At 41.3% G+C, this 27,708-nt stretch overlaps 1 protein-coding gene across 9 annotated transcripts in view; it reads right to left on the bottom strand.

Moving 5' to 3' along the window:
- Positions 1-27,171, bottom strand: part of ZMYM6 (zinc finger MYM-type containing 6) — a 45,798-nt gene extending 18,627 nt beyond the window's left edge. Inside the window, exons 1-14 of one of the 9 annotated variants that reach the window (XM_059690258.1) lie at positions 26,994-27,171; positions 25,787-25,952; positions 20,577-20,661; positions 19,633-19,882; positions 16,471-16,645; positions 16,183-16,374; positions 14,247-14,397; positions 13,385-13,500; positions 12,328-12,600; positions 11,780-11,930; positions 10,112-10,284; positions 2,911-3,058; positions 1,459-1,599; positions 591-628 (exon numbers count right to left, since the gene is read on the bottom strand). In XM_059690258.1, the coding sequence (XP_059546241.1) occupies positions 591-628; positions 1,459-1,599; positions 2,911-3,058; positions 10,112-10,284; positions 11,780-11,930; positions 12,328-12,600; positions 13,385-13,500; positions 14,247-14,397; positions 16,183-16,374; positions 16,471-16,645; positions 19,633-19,882; positions 20,577-20,661; positions 25,787-25,879 (1,986 nt within the window). In that variant the 5' untranslated portion in view covers positions 25,880-25,952; positions 26,994-27,171. Of the gene's footprint in view, positions 1-590; positions 629-1,458; positions 1,624-2,910; positions 3,059-10,111; positions 10,285-11,779; positions 11,931-12,327; positions 12,601-13,069; positions 13,215-13,384; positions 13,501-14,246; positions 14,398-16,182; positions 16,375-16,470; positions 16,646-18,027; positions 18,281-19,632; positions 19,883-20,576; positions 20,662-25,786; positions 25,953-26,613; positions 26,930-26,993 lie in introns of those variants that run through there. The other 8 variants (XM_059690257.1, XM_059690259.1, XM_059690263.1 and 5 more) reach the window with 8 other exon arrangements.
- Positions 27,172-27,708: the final 537 nt, after the last annotated feature.

Below are 27,708 nucleotides of genomic sequence, written 5' to 3'. Positions count from 1 at the left end.
CCACTACATGAACCTAAGGCCTAAGGTTCATGTGATATTGATAAAGAATGATGGGAATTTTGTTTCCCTGATAAAGTGATGCTGATACAGGACAATAATGACATAGTCTATAATCCTTTCAGCTCGCCAATTGCAGTTATGCATTTCTTCAAAAACTGTTTTAATTTTGGGAAGTTTTACAATGTTTCAAATTTGAAAAAGTGGGAATTTAAATATTTTTACTTTGCACTATTTTCTGCCTGACATAATTCAAAGATACATAAAATGACATAATACTCAACTTTTAAGAGACTTTCTTGTCTAAAAGAAAATTACTTGAATGTAGCAAAAGAGAAAAATAAGCAACCAGATGAAATTAACAAGTATTTAAAGAAATTAAAGAGACACAAATAATAAAAATAAATTAGGAATGCATCCTCATTAATAATGTAATTTTAAGATTCGAAAACAAAAGTTAATGCATAATATATTACTCTAACTTTTTAAAGATTAAGCTGCAAATAGAAATGTACTCAGATATATATTAGAAGGTTATATCCAAAATGAAAATAAAGTGGCATTATCAGGCAAATACTAACAATAAAACTTACATCTTCAGTGATCTTTGCTGCCTCTTTAGTAACTGCACCTGTTATAAAATGAAAACATGCATTATTATCCCCAAAATATACAGAAGTAAACACTAAAACCAAGAAGTTACTTTACTCTCACTAAGGTGATCTAGAGTCTAGATCAAAATTTCTCAAAAACAGACCAAGGAAACTTGGCCTCAGTATCACCTAAGGTCCTTGGTTAAGGTGAGGATTCCTGGGCCACAATCCCACCTATTGTATTAGAATCTCTCTTTTTTTAAAAAAATATTTTATTGATTTTTTTACAGAGAGGAAGGGAGAGGGCTAGAGAACCAGAAACATCGATGAGAAACATCGATCAGCTGCCTCCTGCACACCCGCCACTGGGGACGTGTCCACAACCAAGGTACATGCCCTTGACCGGAGAATCTCTTTTGGTAAAGGCAGCTATATTAAAATAATTTGGGTTATTGCCCTAGCTGGTTTGGTTCAGTGGATAGAGCATCAGACTCCAGACTGAAGGATCCCAGGTTCAATTCCAGTCAAGGGCACATGCCCAGTTGCAGGCTCAATCCCCAGGGGGGGCATGCAGGAGGCAGCCAATCAATGATTCTCTCTCATCATTGATCTTTCTCTCTCCCACTCTCCCTTCCTCTCTGAAATTAATAAAATAATAATAATAATAATAATAATTTGGGTTATTAAAAAAATAAACTATGCATGCCACTTCCTTCCCTATCCATTCCACCCCGCTTGCTACCCTCTTCACTCCAAGACAGAGGAGGATGTTTCCTCATATAAATGTAAATATTACCAATAACAGCTATGCACACTAGACAACACTGATTCCCACAGTTTGAACAAATGCCTTTACACCAAGTCATACCTTTTAAAACACTGTTAGTGTTCCCTGTGGGCTGGGCAGGAGATACTTTTGCTAATGACACCACATTGGTTATAACTGGTGTTGTAATTGTCCTCGCAGAAGGGAACGCCATTGAAGCAGTTGGTGCCTTAGCAATAAGTACTGATTAGAACAAAAAGGTAAGACCTAGTATAAACAAAAGGGTCACACACAAAAACCCTGTTTAACAACTTAATTTTCAAGATGCAATGCAAATATCTACCTCTGTATAATGTTGGGTTGGGTGATTCTGGTCAGATTAGTGTTCATTAGGACTTAAAGAAAAGCTGATTCTCTAAAATTATAAGCTTCAAATTATATTTAACAGTAGGAATTTAAATATTTTTTACTTTGCACTATTTTCTGTCTGACATAATTCAAAGATACATAAAATAACACTATACTGAACTTTTTCAAGAGACTTTAAAATATAGGTATTTGCTTCAGGGTTAGCTGGGCTTTTCTATTAGTGAGTATTAAAACTCCTACATTTATGTTGCTTCAAATAAAAATTTAACATGACAATTTTTATAAATAAGTTGGCGATGTAGCTGTCCATCCATATAAAAACAGTGGTTTCGTTAACCCACATCATAGAATGAAAATTCTACCACCCACCTGGCAAATCTCAGGGAATGGATGCTATTACACAAAAGATTAGCACAAGGCATATCTGGATTAAGGTGATGACTAATAAGACTACAAAGGTGGACAAGAGCCACCCTGTAAGGAGTCAAAGCACATGGATTCTGTCATTCAGTAGCACTCCAGGCTTTGATCAGAGAATATAATATCAAATGTTTTTAATCTAAGTCAGAGAAGTCCTACTTCAGGGAACTATTTTAAAAACATGCTACGTAACTACCTATTCATCTGGATATTTTGATCACATTAGCTGTCCTACTTGCAAAATTATTTTATTCTTAGCCAAGAAAAACTTGGCTACCCATGAAGAAGTGATCTATTTTATTTTTTTATATAATTAATGTGTTGTTCTTTTTTCCTTGGCTACAAGCAAGCACTGGATAAAATCTTAGGCCAGACACAGCAACTATATAAACATATTTATAGTCTTTCCCTTTGCCCCAATTTCCTACTTTTATTTCTAGTTTATTAACTGAATAGCATATATCGCTTAGTGTAAGTTATTTATGTACAGATAAACGCAATAAAAAGCAATCAAATCTAATTTTCCTATAAAATTAGTGCTTCTACATTTATTATTCTTGGTGTGTTTGATTATGAGAGCAAAAAGTATCAGGATTAATTTCCCACAAAGGCAATCCTTAAGGATTCTTACAGGAAAATTTAAGGAAATTCAGGCTATCTGAATCCAGTGAAATTTTGTTCTTATTATATTATTTACAATTGTATATACTGATAGTATTATCCTAGCATTGACATAAAAATCCCATTAGCCAAGTTTAATTTTACCTTTTCTTTGTGAAACAGGGTCATTTGTAATTTGATGGTGACAGAACGCCAAGACACAAAATAGATTACAGAAATGTTTGATGTTTCCTCGCCATTTTATGGACTCGCTTAGCTTACCCTGTCGTTTACAAGCATCACACTTGGCCATCTGAGAAAAAAAAACAGGATATGCTTAAAACTATAAAATAATGAAAAGATAAAATTATTATAAAATCAGAAGGCACTATGAAAACATGATATATGAATCAGCTGAGATCACAAAATATAAGATTTCTACCTTAAAATGTTGTGGTTATTCTCCAATGATACAGCCAATACAGAGTTAATATCCACAATTTATAAAGAACTCAAACAACTCGTCCTAGCTAGTTTGGCTCAGTGGATAGAGCATCAGCCTGTGGACTGGAGGATCCCGGGTTCAATTCTGGTCAAGGGCACATGCCCAGGTTGTGGGCTCAATCCCCAGTAGGGAGCATGCAGGAGGCAACCAATCAATGATTCTCTCTCATCACTGATGTTACTATCTCTCTCTTCCTCTCTGAAATCAATATAAATATATATTTTTTTTAAAACTCAAACAACTCAACACTAAAAAAACATCCAACTAAAATATGGGCAGAGGACCTAAGCAGATACTTCTCCAAAGAGGACATACAGATGGCCTATCTATATATATAAAACCCTAATATGCAAATAGACCAAACAGTGGAACAACCAAACAACCGAACAACCAGTTGCTATGACAGTGCTGACCACCAGGGGGCACATGCAGACCATGGCAGGTGTTGGCAGCAGGCAGCAGAGCACGGAACATGGTGGGCATTGGCTGCAGCGGGATGGTGGAGCAGGTGAATGGGGGCGCCAGACCATGGCGGGGCACTGGTTGCTGTCATCAAGGCTAGCCTTTGGTGGTTACTGAAAATTCTTTGCTCCTGCATGCCGCGGTCCCACACAGCGCTCACACCTGCTGCCAACGCAGGAGCCTCTGCTTGCACCTACTGTCGGCACCCAGTACCAGCCCTGAACACCCAGTGCCATCAGCAGGTGCAAGCAGCAGCTGCCAGCCCCGATCACCCCTGAGGGCTTCTCCACCTCCACTGCTCCTGAGGGGCAATCGGGGCCGGCAGCCACCTCTTGCACCCCCTGCTGGTGCCGGAGCCACCACTCGCACCAGCTGCTGGCACCGGCCCCAATCGCTTCGCACCATCAGTGGGTGCAAGCAGGGCCGGCACCGTCAGCACATGGGAGCAGTGGTGGCGGAAGCGGGGCTGCCAGCAGATAGGGGGCTAGGGGCTGTGGCCAGAGGGGCCGGGCAGGGGCACAGAGGATGGGCCAAGACCCACCCCTGTGCCCACTGCAGCCTCGCAGCCCAGAGTTCCTATCAAGGTGCATGAATTTGTGCACTGGGCCCCTAGTCCTATATAATAAAGGCCTAATATGCTAAGTGTCCAGTCATCCTATCGGCCATTCAACCAATCAAAGCGTAATATGCTAATGATATGCTAAGGCCGCTTAACCATTTGCTATGACATGCACTGACCACCAGGGGGAAGACGCTCCGACTGGTAGGTTAGCTTGCTGCTGGGGTCCAGCCAATCAGGACTGAGTGAGATGGGCCAGAAACACCCTGAAGCCCTCCCACGGTCTCTCCCAGCTGGCCAACCTCCCGAGTCTCTCCCTGGCCCTGATCGTGCACCGGTGGGGTCCCTCGGCCTGGCCTGTGCCCTCTCACAACCCGGTCTGAGGGACACCTCCCCCGCTCCGAGTGGCCCGGTCAGCATGGCTCAGTGGTTGTTAACCTATGAACCAGGAGGTTATGGCTCGATTCCCTGTCAGGGCACATGCCGGGGTTGTGGGCTTGATCCCCAGTAGGGGGCATGCAGGAGGCAGCCAACTGATGATTCTCTCATCACTGAAATTTCCATCTCTCTCTCCCTCTCTAAAATCAATAAAAAAATGTTTTTTAAAAATCACAATGGAGGAGAACCAAGATGGCGGCATAGGTTAACGTCGGAGTTTGCTGCTTTGAACAACTACTTCAAAAGTGAAACCAAAAAACGGAAGGGACATCACCCAGAACCACAGGAACGCTGGCTGAGTGGAAGTCCTACAACTAGGAGGAAAGAGAAACGCATACGGACACTCAGAGGAGGCGCAGTGCTGAAGTCAAATTCTGAGGTGCGGAGTGCGCGGAGCGGGCTGGCGGCGGAGGGCGCGGTTGTTGTTTTCAATCGGGAGGGAGTCGCAGACTCTGAGCACCAGATCCGGGCGAGTCTTTAGGGACCCAGACTCAAACGGGAGAAGCGGGACTGTCTGGCCTCGGTCAGAGCGAGGGCAGCTTTCTCTCCGAGCTTTGCAGCGGGTGCTGGGACTCAGAGAGGCAGAGCCCCTTGGGACAGGACTGAGAGCCGCCATAACTGCTCTCTCCAGCCCACCCTGTTGATCCTGTGCGACCCGCCCCGCCCAAGCCCTGCACGGAGGCATTTGCCGGATAGCCTCAGGCAAAGGCTAGATTAGCACCTCCCTAGAGGACAGAAGTTCTCTCACTGCTGACACAGCTGATTCTCATAGCCACTTGGCCTGGAGGTCAAACCCTCCCTGGAATTAGCTACAACAATCAAGATTTATCTATAAGACTTCGAACAAAGACCACTAGGGGGTGCACCAAGGAAGCATAACAAAATGCGGAGACAAAGAAACAGGACAAAATTGTCAATGGAAGAAATAGAGTTCAGAACCACACTTTTAAGGTCTCTCAAGAACTGTTTAGAAGCTGCCGATAAACTTAATGAGATCTACACGAAAACTAATAAGACCCTCAATCTTATATTGGGGAACCAACTAGAAATTAAGCACACACGGACTGAAATAACGAATATTATACAGACGCCCAACAGCAGACCAGAGGAGCGCAAGAATCAAGTCAATGATTTGAAATGCGAGGAAGCAAAAAACATCCAACCGGAAAAGCAAAATGAAAAAAGAATCCAAAAATGCGAGAATAGTGTAAGGAGCCTCTGGGACAGCTTCAAGCGTACCAACATCAGAATTATAGGGGTGCCAGAAGATGAGAGAGAGCAAGATATTGATGAAAAAAGAATCCAAAAATGCGAGGATAGTGTAAGGAGCCTCTGGGACAGCTTCAAGCGTACCAACATCAGAATTATAGGGGTGCCAGAAGATGAGAGAGAGCAAGATATTGAAAACCTATTTGAAGAAATAATGACAGAAAACTTCCCCCACCTGGTGAAAGAAATGGACTTACAGGTCCAAGAAGCGCGGAGAACCCCAAACAAAAGGAATCCAAAGAGGACCACACCAAGACACATCATAATTAAAATGCCAAGAGCAAAAGATAAAGAGAGAATCTTAAAAACAGCAAGAGAAAGAAACTCAGTTACCTACAAGGGAATACCCATACGACTGTCAGCTGATTTCTCAACAGAAACTTTGCAGGCCAGAAGGGAGTGGCAAGAAATATTCAAAGTGATGAATAGAAAGAACCTACAACCAAGATTACTTTATCCAGCAAAGCTATCATTCAGAATTGAAGGTCAGATAAAGAGCTTCACAGATAAGGAAAAGCTAAAGGAGTTCATCACCACCAAACCAGGATTATATGAAATGCTGAAAGGTATCCTTTAAGAAGAGGAAGAGGAAGAAAAAGGTAAAGATACAAATTATGAACAACAAATATGCATCTATCAACAAGTGAATCTAAGAATCGAGTGAATAAATAATCTGATGAACAGAATGAACTGGTGATTATAATAGAATCAGGGATATAGAAAGGGAATGGACTGACTATTCTTGCGGGGGAAAGGGGTGTGGGAGATGTGGGAAGAGACTGGACAAAAATCGTGCACCTATGGATGAGGACAGTGGGTGGGGAGTGAGGGCGGAGGGTGGGGCGGGAATTGGGAGGAGGGGAGTTATGGAGGGGGGAAAAAAAGGAACAAATGTAATAATCTGAACAATAAAGATTTAATTAAAAAAAAAAAAATCACAATGAAGTATCACCTTACACATATCAGAATGACTATTATCAATAAATAAAAAAAATAACAAGTGTTGGTGAGGATGTGGAGAAAAGGGAACCCTTGTGCACTGTTGGTGTGGGAATGCAGACTGGTGCAGCCACTATGGCAAACAGTATAGAGGTTCCTCAAAAAATTAAAAACAGAACTGCCTTATGACCCAGAGATTCCACTTCTGGACATTTATCCAAAGAAACCCAAAATACTAATTCAAAAGAATATGTGCACCCCATCTTCATTGCAGCATTATTTACAATAGCCAAGATATGAAAGCAACCCAAGTACCCATCAACAGACGACTGGATAAAAAAGCTGTAGTACATATAGACAATAGAATAGTATTACTCAGCCATACAAAAGAACAAAATCTTACCATTTATGACAGCAAGGATAGACCTAGAGCAGTGGTTCTCAACCTTCCTAATGCCGCAATCCTTTAATACAGTTCCTCACGTTGTGGTGACCCCCCAATTTCATTGTTACAAATTGAACATAATTAAAGCATAGTGATGAATCAAAAAACAATATGTAATTATATATGTGTTTACCGACGGTCTTAGGTGACCCCTGTGAAAGGGTCGTTCGACCCCCAAAGGGGTCGCAACCCACAGGTTGAGAACCGCTGACCTAGAGAATATTATGCTAAATGAAATAAGTCAGTCAAAGAAAGACAAATACCATATGATTTCACTTATATGTGGAATCTAGAGAACAAAATAAACAAACAAAATTGATAGAACAGACTAATGCATAGATAAAACAGACTGATGGTAGCCAGAGGAGAGGGGAGTTGGGGGAAAGAGTAAAAAAGGCAAAGGGATTAAGAAGTACAAAATGATAGTTACAAAATAGTCATGAGTATGTAAAGTACAGCATAGGGAATATAATCTACACTAATAAAAGAGAAAAATGGTAATTGGCGTACGACACTACCCTTTTCATTGGTTAATCAGGGCTATATGCAAATTAACTGCCAACTAAGATTGGCAGTTAACTGCCAACAAGATGGTGGTTAATTTGCATATGTAGGCACAATGCAGGGAGGCGAAAGGGAAAGCAGGAAGAAGCCCCCTGCCATTGACAGTGATCGGAAACCCAGGGGGGAGCTAAGAGCTGGGGGGGCAGGGCAAAGGCGGCCCTGGGGCCGCCTTTGCCCTGCCCCCCAGCCATGATCGGAGAATCAGGTGCCTTTTCCGCCCTGGCCAGTGATAGCAGGAAGTAGGGGTGGAGCCAGCAATGGGAGCTGGGCACTGTTGAAGCTGGCAGTCCCAGGAGCTAGGGGTCCCTTGCCTGGGCCTAAAGCGAAGCCCACGATCGCGGGGCCGCTGCAGCTGCGGGTCCCCGCTGCCCGGGCTGGACGCCTAGGCCAGAGGCATTAGACCTGGGCAGGGGCGGAGCCTGCAACCGCGGGGAGCTGGGTGTTCCCTGCCCAGGCCTGACACCTCTGCCAGAGGCCTCAGGCCTGGTCAAGGGGCCGATCCTGCAATTGGAGGGTGATGGGGGTCAACGCCTGAGGGCTCCCAGTATGTGAGAGGGGGCAGGCTGGGCTGAGGGACACCCCCCCCCCCCCCCACACACACACACACACACACACACACAGTGCACGAATTTCGTGCACCGGGCCCCTAGTCAATAATATTGTAATAACTAGGTATGGTGCCCGGTGGATACTTGAAATAGCAGGGAAACACTTTTGTAAAGTATATGGTTGTCTAACCACTATGCTATACACCAAAAACTAATACAAAATAATATTAAATGTAAAAATAAAATTAAAACTAGCCCAGCTGGCATGGCTCAGCAGTTGAACATCAACCTATGAATCAAGACGTAATGGTTTGATTCCTAGTCAGGGCACATGCCCAGGTTGCAGGCTGTATCCTCAGTGTGGGGCATGCGGGAGGCAGCTGATCAATGATTCTCTCTCATCATTGATGTTTCTACCTATCCCTCCCTGTCACTTCCTCTCTGAAATCAATAAAAAATATTATTAAAATAAATTAAATAAAATACATGTATTGTGGTTAAAAATATATATGATTTCATATAGATACCTTCAATTCAGAGAATATAAACGTTGATCTGTTTTCAAAATTACCAATGAGAAATCTAAAGATAGATTGTATTTTTAAGAATTTAAGAGGCAACATGTTGCTCTAACCAGTGTGACTCAGTGGATCGAGCATTGGCCTGGGGACTGAAGGGTCCCGGGTTCAATTCCAGTCAAGGGCATGTACCTGGGTTGCGGGCACATCCCCAGTAGGGGGCATGCAGGAGGCAGCTGATCGATGTTTCTCTCTCATCGATGTTTCTAACTCTCTATCCCTCTCCCTTCCTCTGTGTAAAAAATCAATAAAATATATTTAAAAAAAAAAAAAAGAGGCAACATGTTTATAGGAGGAAGAATATGGAGAGACTTTGATTCATTCAATATCTAATGAGGTAGCCTTTGTCTTGAGTACTGAGATAGGTCCAAGGCATATAATTATGAAAAAGACATACTTCCCCCTCAAGAAAATTATATTTTGAGGGCTCAGGGAACAAGTAAACAGGTGATTTCACTTGAGTGGTATAGGTGCTGTCTAATTGTCATCTACCAGCTTCTGTAAGGACATCTTACCTACTCCTTTTCCTTATTTATACACTGGCAATAACATACCTACTTCTTGGGATTCCGGTGAGGATTAAATGAACACTTATGAAGCACTGGACATGTATTAGTGGTTCAATTAATTCCACCTTTCATTGTTAACCTTACAAAAAAGTAATTTTTTAAAAAGGAGGTGGGTAACGAGGTCAGTCATAGTCATTTGATCTATGAAATGAGAACAAGGCCTGACTTCAAATTTCTCAGAGGAACTTTCTGTATGAGAAAGGCATAAGGCAACTTACCTACGTAAAGTTCTAACTCAGTTATAACAAGGTCAATGTGCCTTATAAGAAAGCAAAGTATAAAAGGAACATATCCTCAAATAATAAAGTCTCCAGAAATTCTGTACTCTTTACGCCAAAGATTTCAAATTTATAATCAACTGAATTTTTCTTTAGGAGCCCATAGTTTATTTTATCCAGTTCTAAACATAAAACTTTACTCATATAATCTGAACATATTTAAACAGAAAATAATTTTTATAAACTTCAGGAAGCCAAAGAGGTATAATTACCTGATAAAACAGAACTGTAAATTTTGACATGCAATCTTCACAACAAAACTCTTCTAACTTGCCCTCCAATCGGTTTTCTACCAAATTAGGGGATGTCTGGGAGCAATAACTGCACATCCTACAGTAGTTTCCCCATCGTTCTCCAAAGTCACGGGCAGAGAGGTATTTGCAAACTGACAACCAGAAAGGATGAAAGGAAGAAACATCAAATTTACATTAACTTGATGGAAGTAAAGTGAGTTTCTACAGGCTTAGATGTCCACAATTGTTAATTTCTAAATACTGGACACAATTATTTGCCTCTAGGTTAAAGAATAGTCTCTATATTCACAAAACAAACTTATATCACCTTTTACAGATCCTCTAAATATAAGACCATCTATATTCAGAAACATCAGTTTCTTAAGCCAAGAAGCCATAATTGCTTAAGTACCTGCTTCACAAATGGGTGCAAGGAAAGCTCTCTGAAGTCAGAGCTAAACTTATGAAGAGATCTAATACCATCATTGATCTAATTATATTTCAGAAGTTTTTTCTTTGCCGAGGTTATAGTAACGTTTTAAAAGATAGACTTTTGTGGGTGTGGGGTAGAGTGGGTTATTGGCGGGGGGGAGACAAGGAAAGGGGACATCTGTAATACTTTCAATAATACAGAAAAAATATAAATAAATGAAAAGATAGACTTTTGTCAGCTGATTTCTCAACAGAAACTTTGCAGGCCAGAAAGGAGTGGCAAAAAATATTCAAAGTGATGAAAAGCAAGGACCTATAACCAAGAATAAGAGTATCACCCAGCGAAGCTATCACTTAGAATCAAAGGACAAATAAAGAGCTTCCCAGACAAGAAAAAGCTAAAGGAGCTTGGCCGGCCAGTATAGCTCAGTGGTTAAGCATCAACCTATGAACCAGGTCATGGTTTGATTCCCAGTCAGGGCACATGCCCGGGTTGTAGGCTCGATCCCCAGTGTGGGGTGTGCAGCAGGCAGCTGATCAATGATTCTCTCTCGTCATTGATGTTTCTCTCTCTCCCTCTCCCTTCCTTTCTGAAATCAATAAAAATATATTTTAAAAAATAAATAAACCTTAGAAAAAAAGAAAAAGCTAAAGGAGTTTATCACCACCAAACCAGTATTACATGAAATGTTAGCCATAGCTGGTTTGGCTCAGTGGATAGAGCGCCGACCTGTGGACTGAGGGGACCCAGGTTTAATTCCAGTCAAGGACACATGCCTGGGTTGTGGGCTCAGTGCCCAGTGAGGGGCATGCAGGAGGCAGCCGATCAATGATTCTCTCTCACCATTGATGTTTCTCTCTCTCTTTCCCTCTCCCTTCCTCTCTGAAATCAATAAAAATATATATATTTTAAAAAAATAAATGTTAAAGGGTCTTCTTGAAGAAAAAGGGTAAAAAAAAGATAAAAAATATGAACAATAAAATGGCAATAAATACATATCAACAATTGAATCTAAAAATCAAAATAAACAAGCAGAACAGAAAAAATAAGAAGAAATTTTTAAATGAGTTAAACATAAATTCAATTAAAAAGCTTCAAATTATACCTGATAAAACAAAAATTACTTGAAAATTGATTGTGGATGAATAGCCCAGCCCATAATAAATACTTCACAACCACATGATCTGTGGATAAAACTGAACTTTTCACTTTACCTTCACTACAGAAAGGCTTATCAACCCCTGAAAATCGTACAGTCTCCTTTATAATTTTCTGTAGTTTACAGTAGTCACACATTGCTATAACTTTATTTTTCTTTTTGTAGTCATCACAGCAAGTCTTGCCACAAAACAGAAACATTTTACCCTGTAAAGAAAGAACAGTCATTAAGACCTAATTAAGCAGTTGCTTTATCTTTAAAAAATATTTTTCCTTCTCATTTCAAAGCAAATTAAATGAATTCACAGATGAAGGGACAAAAATGCTTCTTGGGCCGAAACCGGCTTGGCTCAGTGGATGGAGCGTCGGCCTGCGGACTGAAAGGTCCCAGGTTCGATTCCGGTCAAGGGCATCTACCTGGGTTGCGGGCACATCCCCAGTGGGGAGTGTGCAGGAGGCAGCTGGTCGATGTTTCTCTCTCATCGATGTTTCTGACTCTCTATCTCTCTCCTTTCCTCTCTGTAAAAACTCAATGAAATATATTTTAAAAAAAAATGCTTCTTGGATAAGTTTAAATTCAATCTCTCACATGATCTCTCTTTACCTTATAGAAAAGAAGTTCTGGTTTTTTGGCAAACAGGTTGATACAGTTCTGACACTTGAGTTTAACAACTGCATGGATTGAAGCAACTTGCTGGGATTGTGCAGCAGGAGAATGGAGACTGGCTGCAGCAGAGCCACTGACGGTGCTGGGGGGAACCGCAGAGGTGTTGTTACCTCCTCTTGCTGACACTGTTGACCCAGAGGGCGGGCATATTTGGCCCTGAGACAGGGGCACTGCTGAAGACTTTGTTCCTTTTGGCTTGTCAAATACATCCTGAATGAACACAAATAAGGCAAAGACTAACAATTAAGAAGTAACAGCACTTGGTAATTTTCATTTTCTCATTTTAATAAATTGCTTTAAAATTTATAAAGTAGTACACAGAAAGAGTTTAAATGGCATACTTCCAGAATAGAAGGACTGACAAATACAGGCTTTCCAGACAAAAACCTCTAGTATATATGACCCTAATAAATTAAAGGTCTGATGGCTATTAAGAGCACAGTGGTGCCCAACTGGCATGGCTTAATGGTTGAGCATCGACCTATGAACCAGAAGGTCACGGTTGGATTCCCAGTCAGGGCACATGCCTGGGTTGCAAGCTTGATCCCCAGTAGGGGGGGTGCAGGAGGCAGCTGACCAATGATTCTCTGTCATCATTGATGTTTCTCTCTCTCTCCCTCTCCCTTCCTCTCTGAAATCAATAGAAACATTAAAAAGAAAAAAAGAGCACAGTGGTCACCAGTGGTGTCTTCTTTCTAGTGCCAGGGCCACTGCATCAGGCATCTTCCCACCCTGCAGGATCTCTAAACTCTACTTTCTCTGAGAGTGAGGACAAAATGTGACAAGTGAAGGCTCCCAAGTCCATGCCAGGAGTCATTATGCATCTGGCCCAGGATGAGAGGAAGGAATACATGAACACATCACCATAGTTGAACAGAATTTTTTTCTAACTGAAATTTAACCTTTTATAAGTATGGACCTTCAGCAGTTAACATTTTGCCATTGATCAATGCCTATGAGAACTGCAGGGATAAAATACTATCTTAGCTCATACCTGGAAAGCCACAACACAACTGGAGCTGCAGAAGCTGTATATACTTCCATTGGACATAGCTAGGTGATACTGAGGGATTGCCGAGGTTTTACAACTATGACACGAAACCTGGACACCTTAGTAACAAAAAATAAAAATCAATGAATAAGTTACACAGATGAACAAATAATCCCAAAAAATATGTTAGAATAAATACACAAATAATAATATCCAAAATAAAAATCAAGGAACTTTATAATAACCTGTCAAGCTAACTATAACATCCTCAATTAAGTTCCATTTACATAAAAACTAACTTGGAACTTATGTGGGTGTTTTTCTTTCACACATGAGACTACACACACACACATGAACACACAAACACCTCAACCAAGGAAATCTGTAGAAAAACTATTTTCATTTAAAAATCAGTTCTTTAGCCCTAACCGGTTTGGCTCAGTGGGTGGAGCGTCGGCCTGCGGACTGGAGGGTCCCAGGTTCGATTCCAGTCAAGAGCATGTACCTTGGTTGCAGGCACATCCCCAGTAGGAGGTGTGCAGGAGGCAGCTGATCGATGTTTCTCTCTCATCAATGTTTCTAACTCCCTCTCCCATCCTCTCTGTAAAAAATCAATAAAATATATTTTTTAAAAAAAAACAAACATGGCCCTGCAGACACCTCAATTTCAAACTTCTAGATCCAGGACTGTGAAACAATATATTAAAAATAATAATAATAAATAAAATAAAATAAAAATCAGTTCTTTAAAACTAAACCAATATTGTGCAAATTTAGTTTCCAACAAAATGAAAGAAAAGCAGTTACATTCTTCTTCAGTATTTACGACTAGTAAATCTACAAATTTATCAAATTTAAACATTACCTGAAGAAGTAACTGTCTTAACTCTGTAAGCAGATAAGCAATTAATAGAGCAGAAAAGCTCTGTTTTTCCTGAGTCATTGGTAGTCTCAATCATTTCAGCTGAGGGCCTCAATGATTTCCCCAAGGCATACGGAGGTGTCTGGGCTGAATTCTGTTAAGAAAATACATCTGTTAAGAAATAACATTAAAAAAAAAAAAAGAAATAACATTCACACGCCTAATCATACAATACATATACACATACTATTTAAGAAAAAGAAAAGCTACCTAACCACTGCCTTTGGTTGAAATATTTGAGCGTGACAGTGAGGCCACACCAAACATAGACTTCTCTGAAAGTTGGGATGTGGGAAAAGTAAGTTTTTTCAGATAATAATAAAATGTAAATTGAAGAAAATTAATAACTACTCAGATAGATTAGCAACAACAAAATACATTAAAAGTAATGAATTAAATAGTCATAACATACTTTTCTCATCACAAATGATCAGAGAAGACCAGGTAATGCATGAACCAAAGGCTCATCCTCAGTGCAGACTTAGACATCAATCTAGGAGAGAATCTACCACCTTTAATGTTATTTAACTAGTAAGACTCTTTAGGAGGAGGAGATAGAAACAATTTTTTTTGTTTGTTTTGGTTTTTTTGTTATATATCCTATATAATAAAACCCTAATATGCAAATCGACCAAACAGTGGAATGACTGGTGGAATAACCTGTTGCTATGATGCATGCAGACGCTCAACGCAGAGCTGCCCCCTGGTGGTCAGTGCACTCCCACAGGGGGAGTGCCGCTCAGCCAGAAGCCAGGCTCATGGCTGGCAAGTGCAGCGGCAGTGGCGGGAGCCTCTCCCGCCTCCGTGGTAGTGCTAAGGAGCAGCAAGCAGGCAGGTATAAGGACTGAGGGGTACCTTCCTCTTTGTGAGGGCACAGGCCGGGCTGAGGGGACCCCCCCCCCCAACCAGTGCACAAATTTCATGCACCAGGCCTCTAGTATATCAATAAAATGGATTCTATTCCTGTGACAGTAGTAACCAGATTGCCAAAAGCTGCAATTCCTAGAAAAGTAATACTTTTCACAAGATGAATGTCCATTACCAACTGCTTAGAGGAATTAAATAGAAATCAAACTTGCTAACTAAAAATGTTTTAATTATTACTTAACATCCTTTTGTAAAAATGGAACTTTTTAAAGACCCAAGTCATTCAGCAAGAATTAAATTGACACAAATTGATATACTTAGTAACCAAATGAATGCATTATTCAAAAATATAAACAAAAATCAGCTAAAGTATTCTAATTAGGTAATGTTGCCAAAATAATTATAATTCATTCCAAAACACATTAAAAATATATATTTTTTCTTTTTTGTTTTGTTTTTTGTTGTTAATCTTCATTCTTTAAAAAAGAAAAAAGAAAAAAAGAAAAAAAAGAAGCCCTAGCTGGTTTGTCTCAGTGGATAGAGTGTCAGCCTGCAGACCAAAAGGTCCCGGGTTTGATTCCGATCAGGGGCACATGCCTGTATTGTGGGCTCGATCCCCAGCGGGGGGCGTGCAGGAGGTAGCCAATCAATGATTCTCTCTCAGCATTGATGTTTATCTCTCTCTCCCCCTCTCTGAAATCAATACAAATATTTTTTTAAAAAAGAATAATTTACTGATTTTTAGATAGGGAGAAGAGAGAAACATCTATGTGAGAGCATAATATTGATCTGCTGCTTCCTGCACACCTCCTACTGGGGATTAAGCCTACAACTTGGACATGTGCCGTGATAGAGAATCGAACCAGCAACCTCTTGATTCACAAGACAATGCCCAACCAACTGTGCCACACTGGCCAGAGCAAGCGCTCACTTTTTTCTTGTGCACTTCATTCCTGCACAGCCATCTCAGGAGGGGAGAGCCCAACTATATGCAACAGACTGATATTCATACCTGCTTATATGCTGTGACACTTGTTGAAGTAAAAACCTTCTGGGACTGGGAAGAACCAGAGCTACTATAGCAATAGCTCCCACAGTTCTCACAACATTTCATAGTGAGGTTGTTGGTAGAATGAAATTTTGAAAAACAGGCATCACTACAAAGACCATGTACCACATTTTGATACTTAACTTCAAATCGAATCTAGGAGAAAAAACACACATATGCATACAAAATAAGAGCCAGTTAAAAATCTCTGATCTTTGAGCAGAATCCCAATAAAGGTAAAATGTAACTTACATCAGCATTCTTCTGACACATACTGCACTTAGTTGAAGTGCTATTGGTATATATGGTAACAACAGGTTTTTTCTTTAGTTCATAAGAAGAAAGGCATGATTGGCTGCAGAAATCTTTGCTAGGAGAGGAATTTCCAAATCGGGCTGTGATCACATTCTTTGGATTTAAAATGTCTCTAAAAATAAATAACAAAGGCAAAATGAAATGTGTTGATCAAAACTGTAATTTCTTCCTCTTTGTGAGCTAAAATAACTACATTTACTAAGGGTAGTATTGCATAGTAGAAAATGGCCGACCCTGCATATGGCATCTGGAAACCTGGGTTTAATGATTAGTTCTGTTACTTATCAGCTAAGTAACAATGAATAAGACAATTACTATCTTAATTTCCTCCTGTATAAAATGGAGTTCATAATACCAAATTTATAGATGTGTAAAAGAGAATTATATTTAAAATATATCCAGGCAGATGCCCATGACAAAAATAGTGAGGCTTACAGCTCCAACTAAGTTTCTTCCACTGGAGCCAATAAAATAAGTGGCCACCCCACAACTCCAGTCTATGAAACACTTGTCTTCTTACTAGCCAATAGCTGCCAAGAGTAAAAACATGAATGAGACAAAAAATACATTTACAAAAAATAAAGATATATGCAAGATTTTAGAAACAGTGAACTACTAAAGATAAATATAATAATATTACCATGGCCCAACCAGTGTTGCTCAGTGGTTGAGCATCAACCCACGAACCAAGAGGTCACTGGTTCGATTCCCAGTCAGGGCACATGCCCAGGTTGCGGGTTCAATCCCCAGTAAGGGGCATGCAGGAGGCAGTCGATCAATGATGTTTCTCTCTCATCAATGTCTCTATCTCTCTATCCCTCTCCCTTCCTCTCTAAAAAAAAAACTCAAAAAAAAAGTATGTTAAAAAAAATATTAGCATGATATATAAAGTTTAGCTATAACTGAAAAGAGCAAAGAAACAGATGACAAAAGGATTATTAAGGCTTCGTATCAGAGGACAGAACCAAGAATAAGACAAAAGAAGACAAATAACTGAGATGTTTTTTATAAGAGTTCATCTGCAATAAGCACTGACAGTAAAAACAGAGGCTAAATATTGCCATTCTTCTGACAAGCATAAAAACTGAAGGAAATAGTCATTAATCAGAAACACTAGTGCAGGCCACAAAGTAAAAAAATTATGGCAATAATATTATATACTATAATAATGTGTATTGAATAATAACTATGTGCCAGCATTCTTCTCTTTACTCAAATTATCCAATTTAACTGTTGCAAAAACTCTATAATATAAGTATTATTATAATTGCCATTTGATAGATGAGGAGACTAAATAAAAAATGTCCATGTCACATAGCTGGGAAGCAGTAAAGCCAGAATACAAATCCCAGCAGTCAGATTCTACAGTCCACGGAATTAATCATCCCACTATCCTGCCTTATACACCCTGTATACCTTTATTATACAGAACTATTCCATGGTAAATTATGAAAGAACAACAACAATTTGATTAATTTTCTAAAACTCACCTACCATTAAAAATACGACAGTGAGCCCTAACCAGTTTGGCTCCGTGGACAGAGCATCGGCCTGCAGACTGAAGGGTCCCAGGTTCGATTCTGGTCAAGGGCACATGCCCAAGTTGCGGGCTCAATCCCTAGTAGGGGATATGCAGGTGGCAGCCGATCAATGATTCTCTCATCATTTATGTTTCTCTCTCTCTCTCCCTCTTCCCTTCCTCTCTGAATTCAATAAAAATACTTTTTTAAAAGAAAGAAAAGATTGAATAGACTGTCCAACCTATGAGGGAAGGCGAGAGAGTGAAGGGGTAAGAGATCAACCAAAGGACTTGTATGCATGCATATGAGCATAACCTATGGACACAGACAGTAGGGGGGTGAGGGCATGTGCTGGGAGGGTGGGAGCAGTTGGAGAGAAATCAATGGGGGAGGAGGGAAAGGAGGCTCATGTAATACTTTAAACAATAAAGAATTTAAATTTAAAAAAAATAAAAATAAAATATCTAGCCCAAGGTCATACAGTTAATAAGTAATAGAGCCATGATCTAAAACCAAGCTCTTAACTTTTCTTGCTCTTAGAGACTACTGGCAATACACTGTATTCCTAGAATTATATTACCACAGAAATAGGCAAAACATGCCAAATTCTTCAAAGGTACTAAGGTAGAAGAAGTTTATGTGACTTTCCTTTCTCTTTCTGAATCTATGCATTATTTGAAGCAACAATAATCCCCAACAAAACTAGAATTTTTTTTAGAAATAAACACATTATATTTGTGGCCATTGAGTTTTTAACCTTTTAATGAATTAAATAATTTTCACATGCTATTTTATTTTGAGTGATATTATCTTATCTTATACTTCAATAACATTCAAGATAAATAATTTTGAATGGCTGTTGTCTGATTACAGGATATATGAATGATCCTACAATTCCCACAAATTGTTTCTTTCTTTCCATAGTAAAATTTCAACTGAAAGAGATTAAAAAAAACTGGTTTAGGCAATACTTTTAACACCAAATCATTTCTTTAATGTTACAAAAACTTTATAATCTGCAAATTCTCAATAGCTAAAAAGTTATTTCCACAGAAATGAGCTAAAGAGATTTTAAGTAGCAAAAGCATGTTTGAACTAAACTATCTATCTATATATATAAAAGCTTAGGCGACTGTTATGACCGGTCGACCAAACGACCAGTCACTATGATGAGCACTAGACACCAGGGGGCAGATGCTCAATGCAGGAGCTGCCCCCTGATGGTCAGTGAGCTCCCACAGTGGGAGTGCCACTCAGCCAGAGGCCAGGCTCATGGCTGGTGAGCACAGCAGTGGTGGCGGGAGCCTCTCCCACCTCCCTGGCAGTGCTACCGAGCAGCAGCGGCAGTGGCAGCAGGCGCAGGGGGTCCCAGATGAGCAGGAGTAGCGTGGCACCCAGCCCCAACTCTGGCTCCTCCCTGGCCACCTGCTGCTTTGCGCACAGCTACATCCCCCAAGGGATCCCAGATTGCAAGAAGGCACAGGCCAGGCTAAGGGACCCTACCAGTGCACAAATCCATGCACCGAGCCTCTAGTATACACACTAAAAAGGTAAAAAGATGTAATTAAAAATGTTATACTTCGAGCAGTTTGTGCAGGTTTTCTTGGGAGGAGGTGGTAGGCAGACAGGTGAAGAATATCTGGCAATGCACCGCGTGGAGCAAAAGAGCTGAGTAGATCCTGTCTTATGATATGCATTTTGCCCCTTATAAAGCATGTTTTTACAACCAGAACAAACAGCTTGCAAAGCTATAGCTGGAACTGAAGGAAGCAATCTATTTGGGCCAGTTGATGCAAGAGGAAACTGAAAGCCTGGGGTCAACTGTTGGGCTATTAAAAACAAAAAAACAAAAAGAAAAGTTTTAGTATCAATATAAACACATAACATTCTCTATTTTTAGGACAATTCCCTCAGTCTTAAATTCCAATATAAATGAGACAATAAGCACTCCAGGGGATTTCAAGCTTTCTAAAACCAGAACCCCTAGTAAAAACCACGTTTCACATTATAACCCAGCATACATGTACATACATGTGTATGTGTAGGTGGAATATAATTTAATAACTGACATAGTAGTTTCATGAAATAATGTTTCCTTACTACATGCATTATCTGATATACTAGTAATCTTATTCTATTCCACTTTTAAAATGCTGGTCAAGCCCAGCTGGTTTGGCTCAGTGGCTGGCACTGGCCCATGAACCAGGAAGTCATGGTTTGATTCCCGGTCAGGGCATATGCCCGGGTTTGAGCTTGATCCCCAGTGTGGGGCATGCAAGGGCAGCCAATCAATGATTATCTCTCTTCATTGGTGTTTCCATCTCTCTCTCCCTCTCCCTTTCTCTCTGAAATCAATAAAAATATATATATTTTTTAAATGCTGGTCAGGACCAGCTACTCAGTGTGAAAGCATTGCTTTGTCTAAAGGAAGAAAAAACTTATATGAGGTGCTTTCCCTAAATTCTACTAGTCAGAATATAACAAATATTCATTATAATTAACTTTTGCAGTTCTGTTGCTTACCAAGAGGAATTCCACTGATTGAAAACACAGCATTAATTTTCAATTCACTTCCTTGAATTTTTGGCTTTGGGGCATGTCCATACTCCTTAAAGGAGAAAAAAGAGAGAGAGAAATGAATATAGTGTTAGTATCTAAGTAAACTAGAAATATAAGAAAAGCCTAATTCTGTCATATTCACCTTTTCTATATCCTAATTGTAATCACCTTCACAACTACCTCAAAAGTCAAAATTTACAAGTTATTAAAACAGTTAATCTTTACAAAAAGGATCTTTCAGAACTGGAAAATCTTTCATAATAGTTATATCTACTTTTCAAATGTAACCTTCATATACAGGAGTAATACACAGCATTTCCATGCTGAGCACTACTCTTCTCTTAGGCTGTGTTTATAAGGGAACAATAAATTAAATTAATCTGAATAATTTAGAGTTTGTAAAATTAGTAATTTTAGCCAAGACATTTACATGCTGTCATATCTGTTAGCAGAAAAGACACAAGATTTTCTGCTCATTATGCATAAAATCATCACAGTCCAGCCCTAGCTGGTTTGGCTCAGTGGATAGAGCATCAGCCTGCATACTGAAGGGTCCCGGGTTTGATTCCAGTCAAGGGCACATGCCTGGGTTTCGGGCTTGATCCCCAGTAGGGGGCATGCAGGAGGCAGCCAATCAATGATTCTTTCTCATCATTGATGTTTCTATCTCTCTCTACCTCCCCCTTCCTCTCTGAAATCAATAAAAAAATATGTATTTTTTAAAAATCATCACAGTCCAAATCAGATTTACCCTTAACATATTTTTAAATGCTTAAAAATAAAATATAATCATGAAACAAAAAATTAAAAATATATATACCTATCTTTGTAAGACTGTCTTTATTCTTTTTTCTTTTTCCCAGAAACAAAGAAAGGAAGGGAGAGGGAAGGAGAAAATGATCAATGTGAGAGTGAAACATCCATCAGTTGCCTCATGCACACTCCCCTACCGGGGATCGAGCCCACAACCTGGGCATGTGCCCTGAACAGGAATGAAATTGGCAACCTTTCAGTGCACTGGGCAACGCCCAACCAACACCCTTCCTTCTCCCCTACACACACACACACACACACACACACACACAAAAGACTGAAAGGACCATGTCCACTATGGACAGGGGCCATATTTGTTTTTCCACATCTATATACTCAACAGCCAGCAGTCAACATAGCACAACAGAGGAGATTCTGGGTTCTGACAGTAGACAGACAGATGTGATCTTGGCTCAGACAAGTTACTTAATCTTCTTTAGTTTCAACTTTCTTATCTATAAAATATATTATCTAACCTGTAGGCCCATTATGAAGGATAAATGATTTAATACCAACAAAGTATGTAGCATGATGCCTTACAGTTAGCCAAAAGTTAAGCATGATTTAGACATAAAAATACTAGCTATAATTATTATTTTCACTAGAGGCCTGGTGCACAAATTCGTGCACCAGCGGGGTCCCTCGGCCTGGCCTGAGGGATCAGGCCAAAACCAGCTCTCCGACATCCCAACTGAGGGGTCTTGGATTGTGAGAGGGTGCAGGCCAGGCCGAGGGACCCCACCGGTGCATGATCGGGGCTGGGGAGGGGCGCAGGAGGTTGGCCAGCCAGGGAGGGACCGCAGGATGGCCCCAGGGCATATCCGGCCCGTCTTGCTCAATCCCTATCGGCCAGACCCCAGCAGCAAGCTAACCTACGGGTCAGAGCATCTGCCTCCTGGTGGTCAGTGCACGTCATAGCAACTGGTCGACTGTCTTCCCCCTTGTGGTCAGTGCACATCATAGCGAGCGGTTGACCGGCCTTAGCATTCATGAGCATATTATGCTTTGATTGAACGGCCATGGACAACCAGACACTTAGCATATTAGGCTTTTATTATACAGTAGGTCCTCGGGTTATGTCAGAGATCCGTTCCTACAGCGCAACATAATGCAATTTTTGCTGTAAGTCGGAACCCACCTACATAAGCACCTATGTCACTCACATGGGAGGACATACACAGCAATAATGAAGTGAAACAGTAAAAAAAAATTAAAAGAAAGATAACAATTCCTGACTTACTTGCGGTAAATAAATAATAAAAAACATAAACCACATATGTACATACATCAAAATGATGAAACTTTTTTTAAAAAAAAAATACTGCAAATGGGCCCTAGCCAGTTTGGCTCACTGGATAGAGCGTCAGCCTGGGGACTGAAGGGTCCCAGGTTCGATTCCAGTCAAGGGCATGTACCTTGGTTGCAGGAACATCCCCAGTAGGGGGTGTGCAGGAGGCAGCTGATCGATGTTTCTCTCTCATCGATGGTTCTAACTCTCTATCCCTCTCCCTTCCTCTCTGTGAAAAATCAATAAAATATATATTTTAAAAAATACTGTAAATGGGAGATGGCAACATAACCACGAAATGACATACGTCGAGTCTGACATAATCTGAGGGCTGCCTGTATAATATAATTACAGCATTTAATAAATATTTGTTGAATGAATGACTCCAACTCCACTCAATCCTAAGTGGATGTTCTTTATTATCCTATATAATAAAAGCCTAATATGCAAATCGACCAAGCGGCGGAATGAGCAGGCAGAAGGGGGCAGGGCCGGCGAGCAGGCAGCAGCAGCCAGCCAAGGTGGGTGCCAGCGAGCAGAGGGAGGGGACGGAGATGGGAGTGCGGCGACCAGCAGGGCAATGGGGGGCAGAGCTGGAGCTGCCCCCTGCTGGTCAGTGCACTCCCACAGGGGGAGCGCCACTCAGCCATAAGCCAGGCTGACAGCTGGCAAGCACAGCGGCAGTGGCGGGAGCCTCTCCCACCTCCACGGCAGCGCTAGGATGTCCCCCCAGGGGAGCGGGCCTAAGCCATCAGTTAGACATCCCCCAAGGGCTCCCAGACTGCGAGAGGGCGCAGGCCGGGCTGAAGGACCCAGAGTGCACAAATGTTTGTGCACCGGGCCTCTAGTACTTAAATAACAACAGCTATTTATTGACACTTGCAAAAAGTACCTATATACATGTCCTTTAACTTACTAAAAAGAATACTTGCCCTGGCCAGGAGGCTCTGTTGTTTGGAGTATCATCCTGTACACCAAAAGGTTGAGAGTTCGATTCCTGGTCAGGACACGTACCTAAGTTGTAGGTTTAACCCCCAGTCAGGGTGCATACGGAAGGCAACCAATCCATTTTCTCTCTCACATCGATGTTTCTATCTTTCTCTTTCTCTCTCTCCCCTTTCTCCTCATTCTCTAAAATCAATAAGCATATCCTTGGGTGAAGATTTTAAAAAATTAAATAAGCCCCGCCAGTTTGGCTCACTGGATAGAGTGTCGGCCTGGGGACTGAAGAGTCCCAGGTTCGATTCCGGTCAAGGGCATGTACCTTGGTTGCAGGCACATCCCCAGTAGGGGGTGTGCAGGAGTCAGCTGATCGATGCTTCTCTCTCATTGATGTTTCTAACTCTCTATCCCTCTCCCTTCCTCTCTGTAAAAAATCAATAAAATATATTTTAAAAAAATAATAATAAGATAAAATAGCCCTACCCAGTTTCACTCAGTGGTTTGAGCATTGGCCCATGGACTGAAGGATTGCAGGTTTGGTTCCAGTTAAGGGCATATACCTCTCTCACATCGATAATATATTTCTCTCACATGGATGTTTCTCTGTCTCTCCCCACTCCCTTCCACTCTCTCTAAAAGTTAACGGAAAAAATATCCTCTGGTGAGGACTAACAAGAAAATAAAATACAAGAAAATAAAAAGCACTATGCAATAGAAAAAAAAAAAAGATTAATTTCACCCCTAAGTGACAGTTAAACTATGTCTTAAAAGTGGAGAAAATTTTTGCCAAGCTATCTAGTTTAGGATACCACAGGCAGAAGAAATGAACTGTGCAGTCAAGGAAACAAAACTCAACAGAATATACTTTGAGTGAAATGCAAATAGTTTGCAGGAGCAGAGATTAGAAAAATGAGGATGAGTGATGATACTGAAGAGGGAAACAAAGGCCTAAATATGGATAGTTTGCATGTCACACTAAAAAGTTTATGCTGTTGCCGAAACCGGTTTGGCTCAGTGGATAGAGCGTCGGCTTGCAGACTGAAAGGTCCCAGGTTCGATTCCGGTCAAGGGCATGTACCTGGGTTGCGGGCACATCTCCAGTAGGAGATGTGCAGGAGGCAGCTGATGGATGTTTCTCTCTCATCGATGTTTCTGACTCTCTATCTCTCTCCCTTCCTCTCTGTAAAAAATCAATAAAATATATTTTAAAAAAAAAAGTTTATGCTTTATCACAGGAGACAGTCTTTAAAGGGACTAATGTCATCAGATCTATAGAGTACAATGTCATCACTACACTGCACGCCCCCTATTGGGGATTGAGCCCACAACCCAGGTGTGTGCCCTGACCAGGAATCAAACTGTGACCTCCTGGTTCATGGGTCACCACTCAACCACTGAGCCACACCAGTGGGAGGACGGAAGGGGGGTCATTCTTTTGACTCTATAGTCAAACCTCGTTTCTGGAATGTCTTGTAGTTCTTCAAAAGAACCATGTCTCTTTCCAACTCAGGGTTTTCCTATGTGCAGATCCCTCTGTCTGGAACACTCTCCATGCTTTTGGGTAGTCTATTCATTCTTCATAATTCAGCTCACAAATCCTTCCCTCTGGGCAGCCTTTCCTAGTCAGCCTCTGCCCCCAACCAAATCTAGGTCAGATTCCCTATTTTATGCTTTTCTTCCAGAGCACTAGTCACAGTTTACAATTTTAGATGTTATTTGAGCAATTACTTGGGTAATGTCTGTCTCCCCTACTAACCTATAAGCTCTATGAGGGAAGGGGCTAGGGTGACTTTGATCACTTCCTGGATCCCCTAGCATAGAATAGACCACAATACTTAGAGAATAAAAGCAAACTTTTATCAGATAAAAGAGAATTTTTTAAAAAAAGGTACTCCAAGCATGGAAAAATGGTAACATACTACTTTCTTTTTACAAAACGAAACATCATATGGATACCAAGGTCTTTTTTCATTCAAAGAGCAGAAAAACTGATTTACTCATCCAATGAGGAGAAAAAAATCAGTTTGGGTCATTTTAATGTACAAGCTAGAAATTGCCTAACTAAAAATTTGAATTTACCAGATAGGAAAGAAGGAATTTAAAAAACAATTAAATGAAATGAAATGCTTACTTGAGCATTGTCAGGTTCCTCTTTAATTGTGTCTGGAAGTCCCTGCTGTGGTGCCATTGCTCTGCCACATACACCATCCAAAGGTTCTTTCATTCTAATTATTTATGTAAAGGAATTCTCCAGTTTAAACTAATATATTTCTTCTTGGTAATAGATAGCTTTCCTCCTAAAACACAATATAAAGGATTGGTACTCAGGTTAATCTTTTTTTTTTTTTTCATGTTTATATTAAACGTTTCGTGTTGAGCACAAGGCTTTAGATTTGAGCATCTGAAAAAACAAACTTTCCTGGGGCCATGACTAACTCTATTCTCCTTTCTTCCTGCCTTCTGCTCCTTTAGTTGCTACCTTCGCGTGAGACAACAATCTTCTGGCAATAGCTCCCACTTCCCTAAGATCTTTAAAGACGAGCACTCTGGTCTTTTATATTTTGAAAGTTACAGAGGGTATTAGCCCTGCAGACCAAGACATGGGAAGAAGTGACCAAGGGAAAGGACTCAAACAGTTTCTAACTCCATGAGAATTAGGACTTGGAGACCCACTTCAGCTTTTATGTCTGAAAGTGGGGCCCCTTGAGCTCCCCTCCCCCGCCGCTAACTCGGCCTTTACTCGAGGCCTCCATTAAGGGCCCCACTCCTTGGACTAAGTTAATGCACTTTTCAAGGTCTCCAGGGTTGCGATGCCTAGGAGTGAGACGCTCTGAGCTCTGATTCCCCTTCCCCATCCTGCAAACAAAAAATTCTATTAGCCATGCAGCGCCTTTCCTTCTCCTAGACCCGCTAGGAAATGTACTAAACAGGATGCACCAAGCCTGCAGCAAAAGGTACCTCCACAACGTTGTCTTTTTCCTGGTGGTGAAGCCAGGCTTGCAATGGGCCACTGGTTTAAGAGCCCGAGCTCAAGAACAAGTGAGAACTTCGGTCTCCTTGCCACAACATTACCAATCTAGGCGCGCTCGTCTCTCCTCCGAGCATCGTACTCGCTCCGAAACTCTCGTCTCCACCAGTACTCCCCACGCGCGTCACCGAGTCCCAACTCGGAATCGGCGGGAGCGAACGCATCCCTCAGGAGCGCGTCATTCCCCGCGGCGAAGCCCGCCCCGCGTCCGCCAAGCAGTCCGCCGGAGCCGCCCCGCTCGGTTCCCGCCCCATCACATGGTGTGACCCCTCCCCGCGCAGTCCCTCCAGTCACCACCAGACGCGCTCACCTTCGGGGCGCCCCTCTCCTGCCGGGGAGCACCGGCCGGAGAAGCAGGAATAGGACCCGAGAGACCCGCGCCGGGGCGAGAATTATTTTCACAGAATTCTTCCGCGTGACCCAGTGCGATCCCTCAGGCGGACTAGCGGGCGTGTGCTTCCCTGGTCTCGGCACCCCCTTTTCCCATCATGCTCTAGTCCTGAGCTTAGTGGCTCTTCCCAGCATTCCTCTTTCCTCAGGGATGGTTGTCTTCTTAAAGAGACCGAGACCCAATTGTGAAAAGGTAGAGGAAGGGACTGGGGTGGAGGGGGGGTGTTAGACGACGCAGTCAGTGCGCTGCACCATTCTCTGACGCTCATTTCCAGAAAGGGCCTCCTAGGAGAACATAGTAATAAATAATAGCTAATATTTGTTAAGCCAAGAGCTTGCTGGACATGCGTCATTCCTTAGTCCTCACCACAACCCCAAGAGGTACAAATTTTTATCTGGGAGGTGTAAATGAAGAAATTAAGTTGTACAAAGTCAAGATTTGGTATGTTTTAATTCAACATTGTTTTGGAGAGTCATCTATGACTTGTGAGGCTGTCTCGTTCGTTCATTTGGACTGCTGTGTTGTATTCCATTTTAGAAATATGCTGCAATTTAACCTCCTACTATTGGTGGACATTTGACGAGTCTCCAATTTTTGGCTCTTAGGAATAATGTTGCTGTGAATATTCCTGTAT

Source organism: Myotis daubentonii, chromosome 3 (assembly GCF_963259705.1).
Source record: "Myotis daubentonii chromosome 3, mMyoDau2.1, whole genome shotgun sequence".
In the NCBI taxonomy this organism is placed as follows: Eukaryota; Metazoa; Chordata; class Mammalia; order Chiroptera; family Vespertilionidae; genus Myotis; species Myotis daubentonii.
This window is presented reverse-complemented; position numbering and strand designations above follow the sequence as displayed.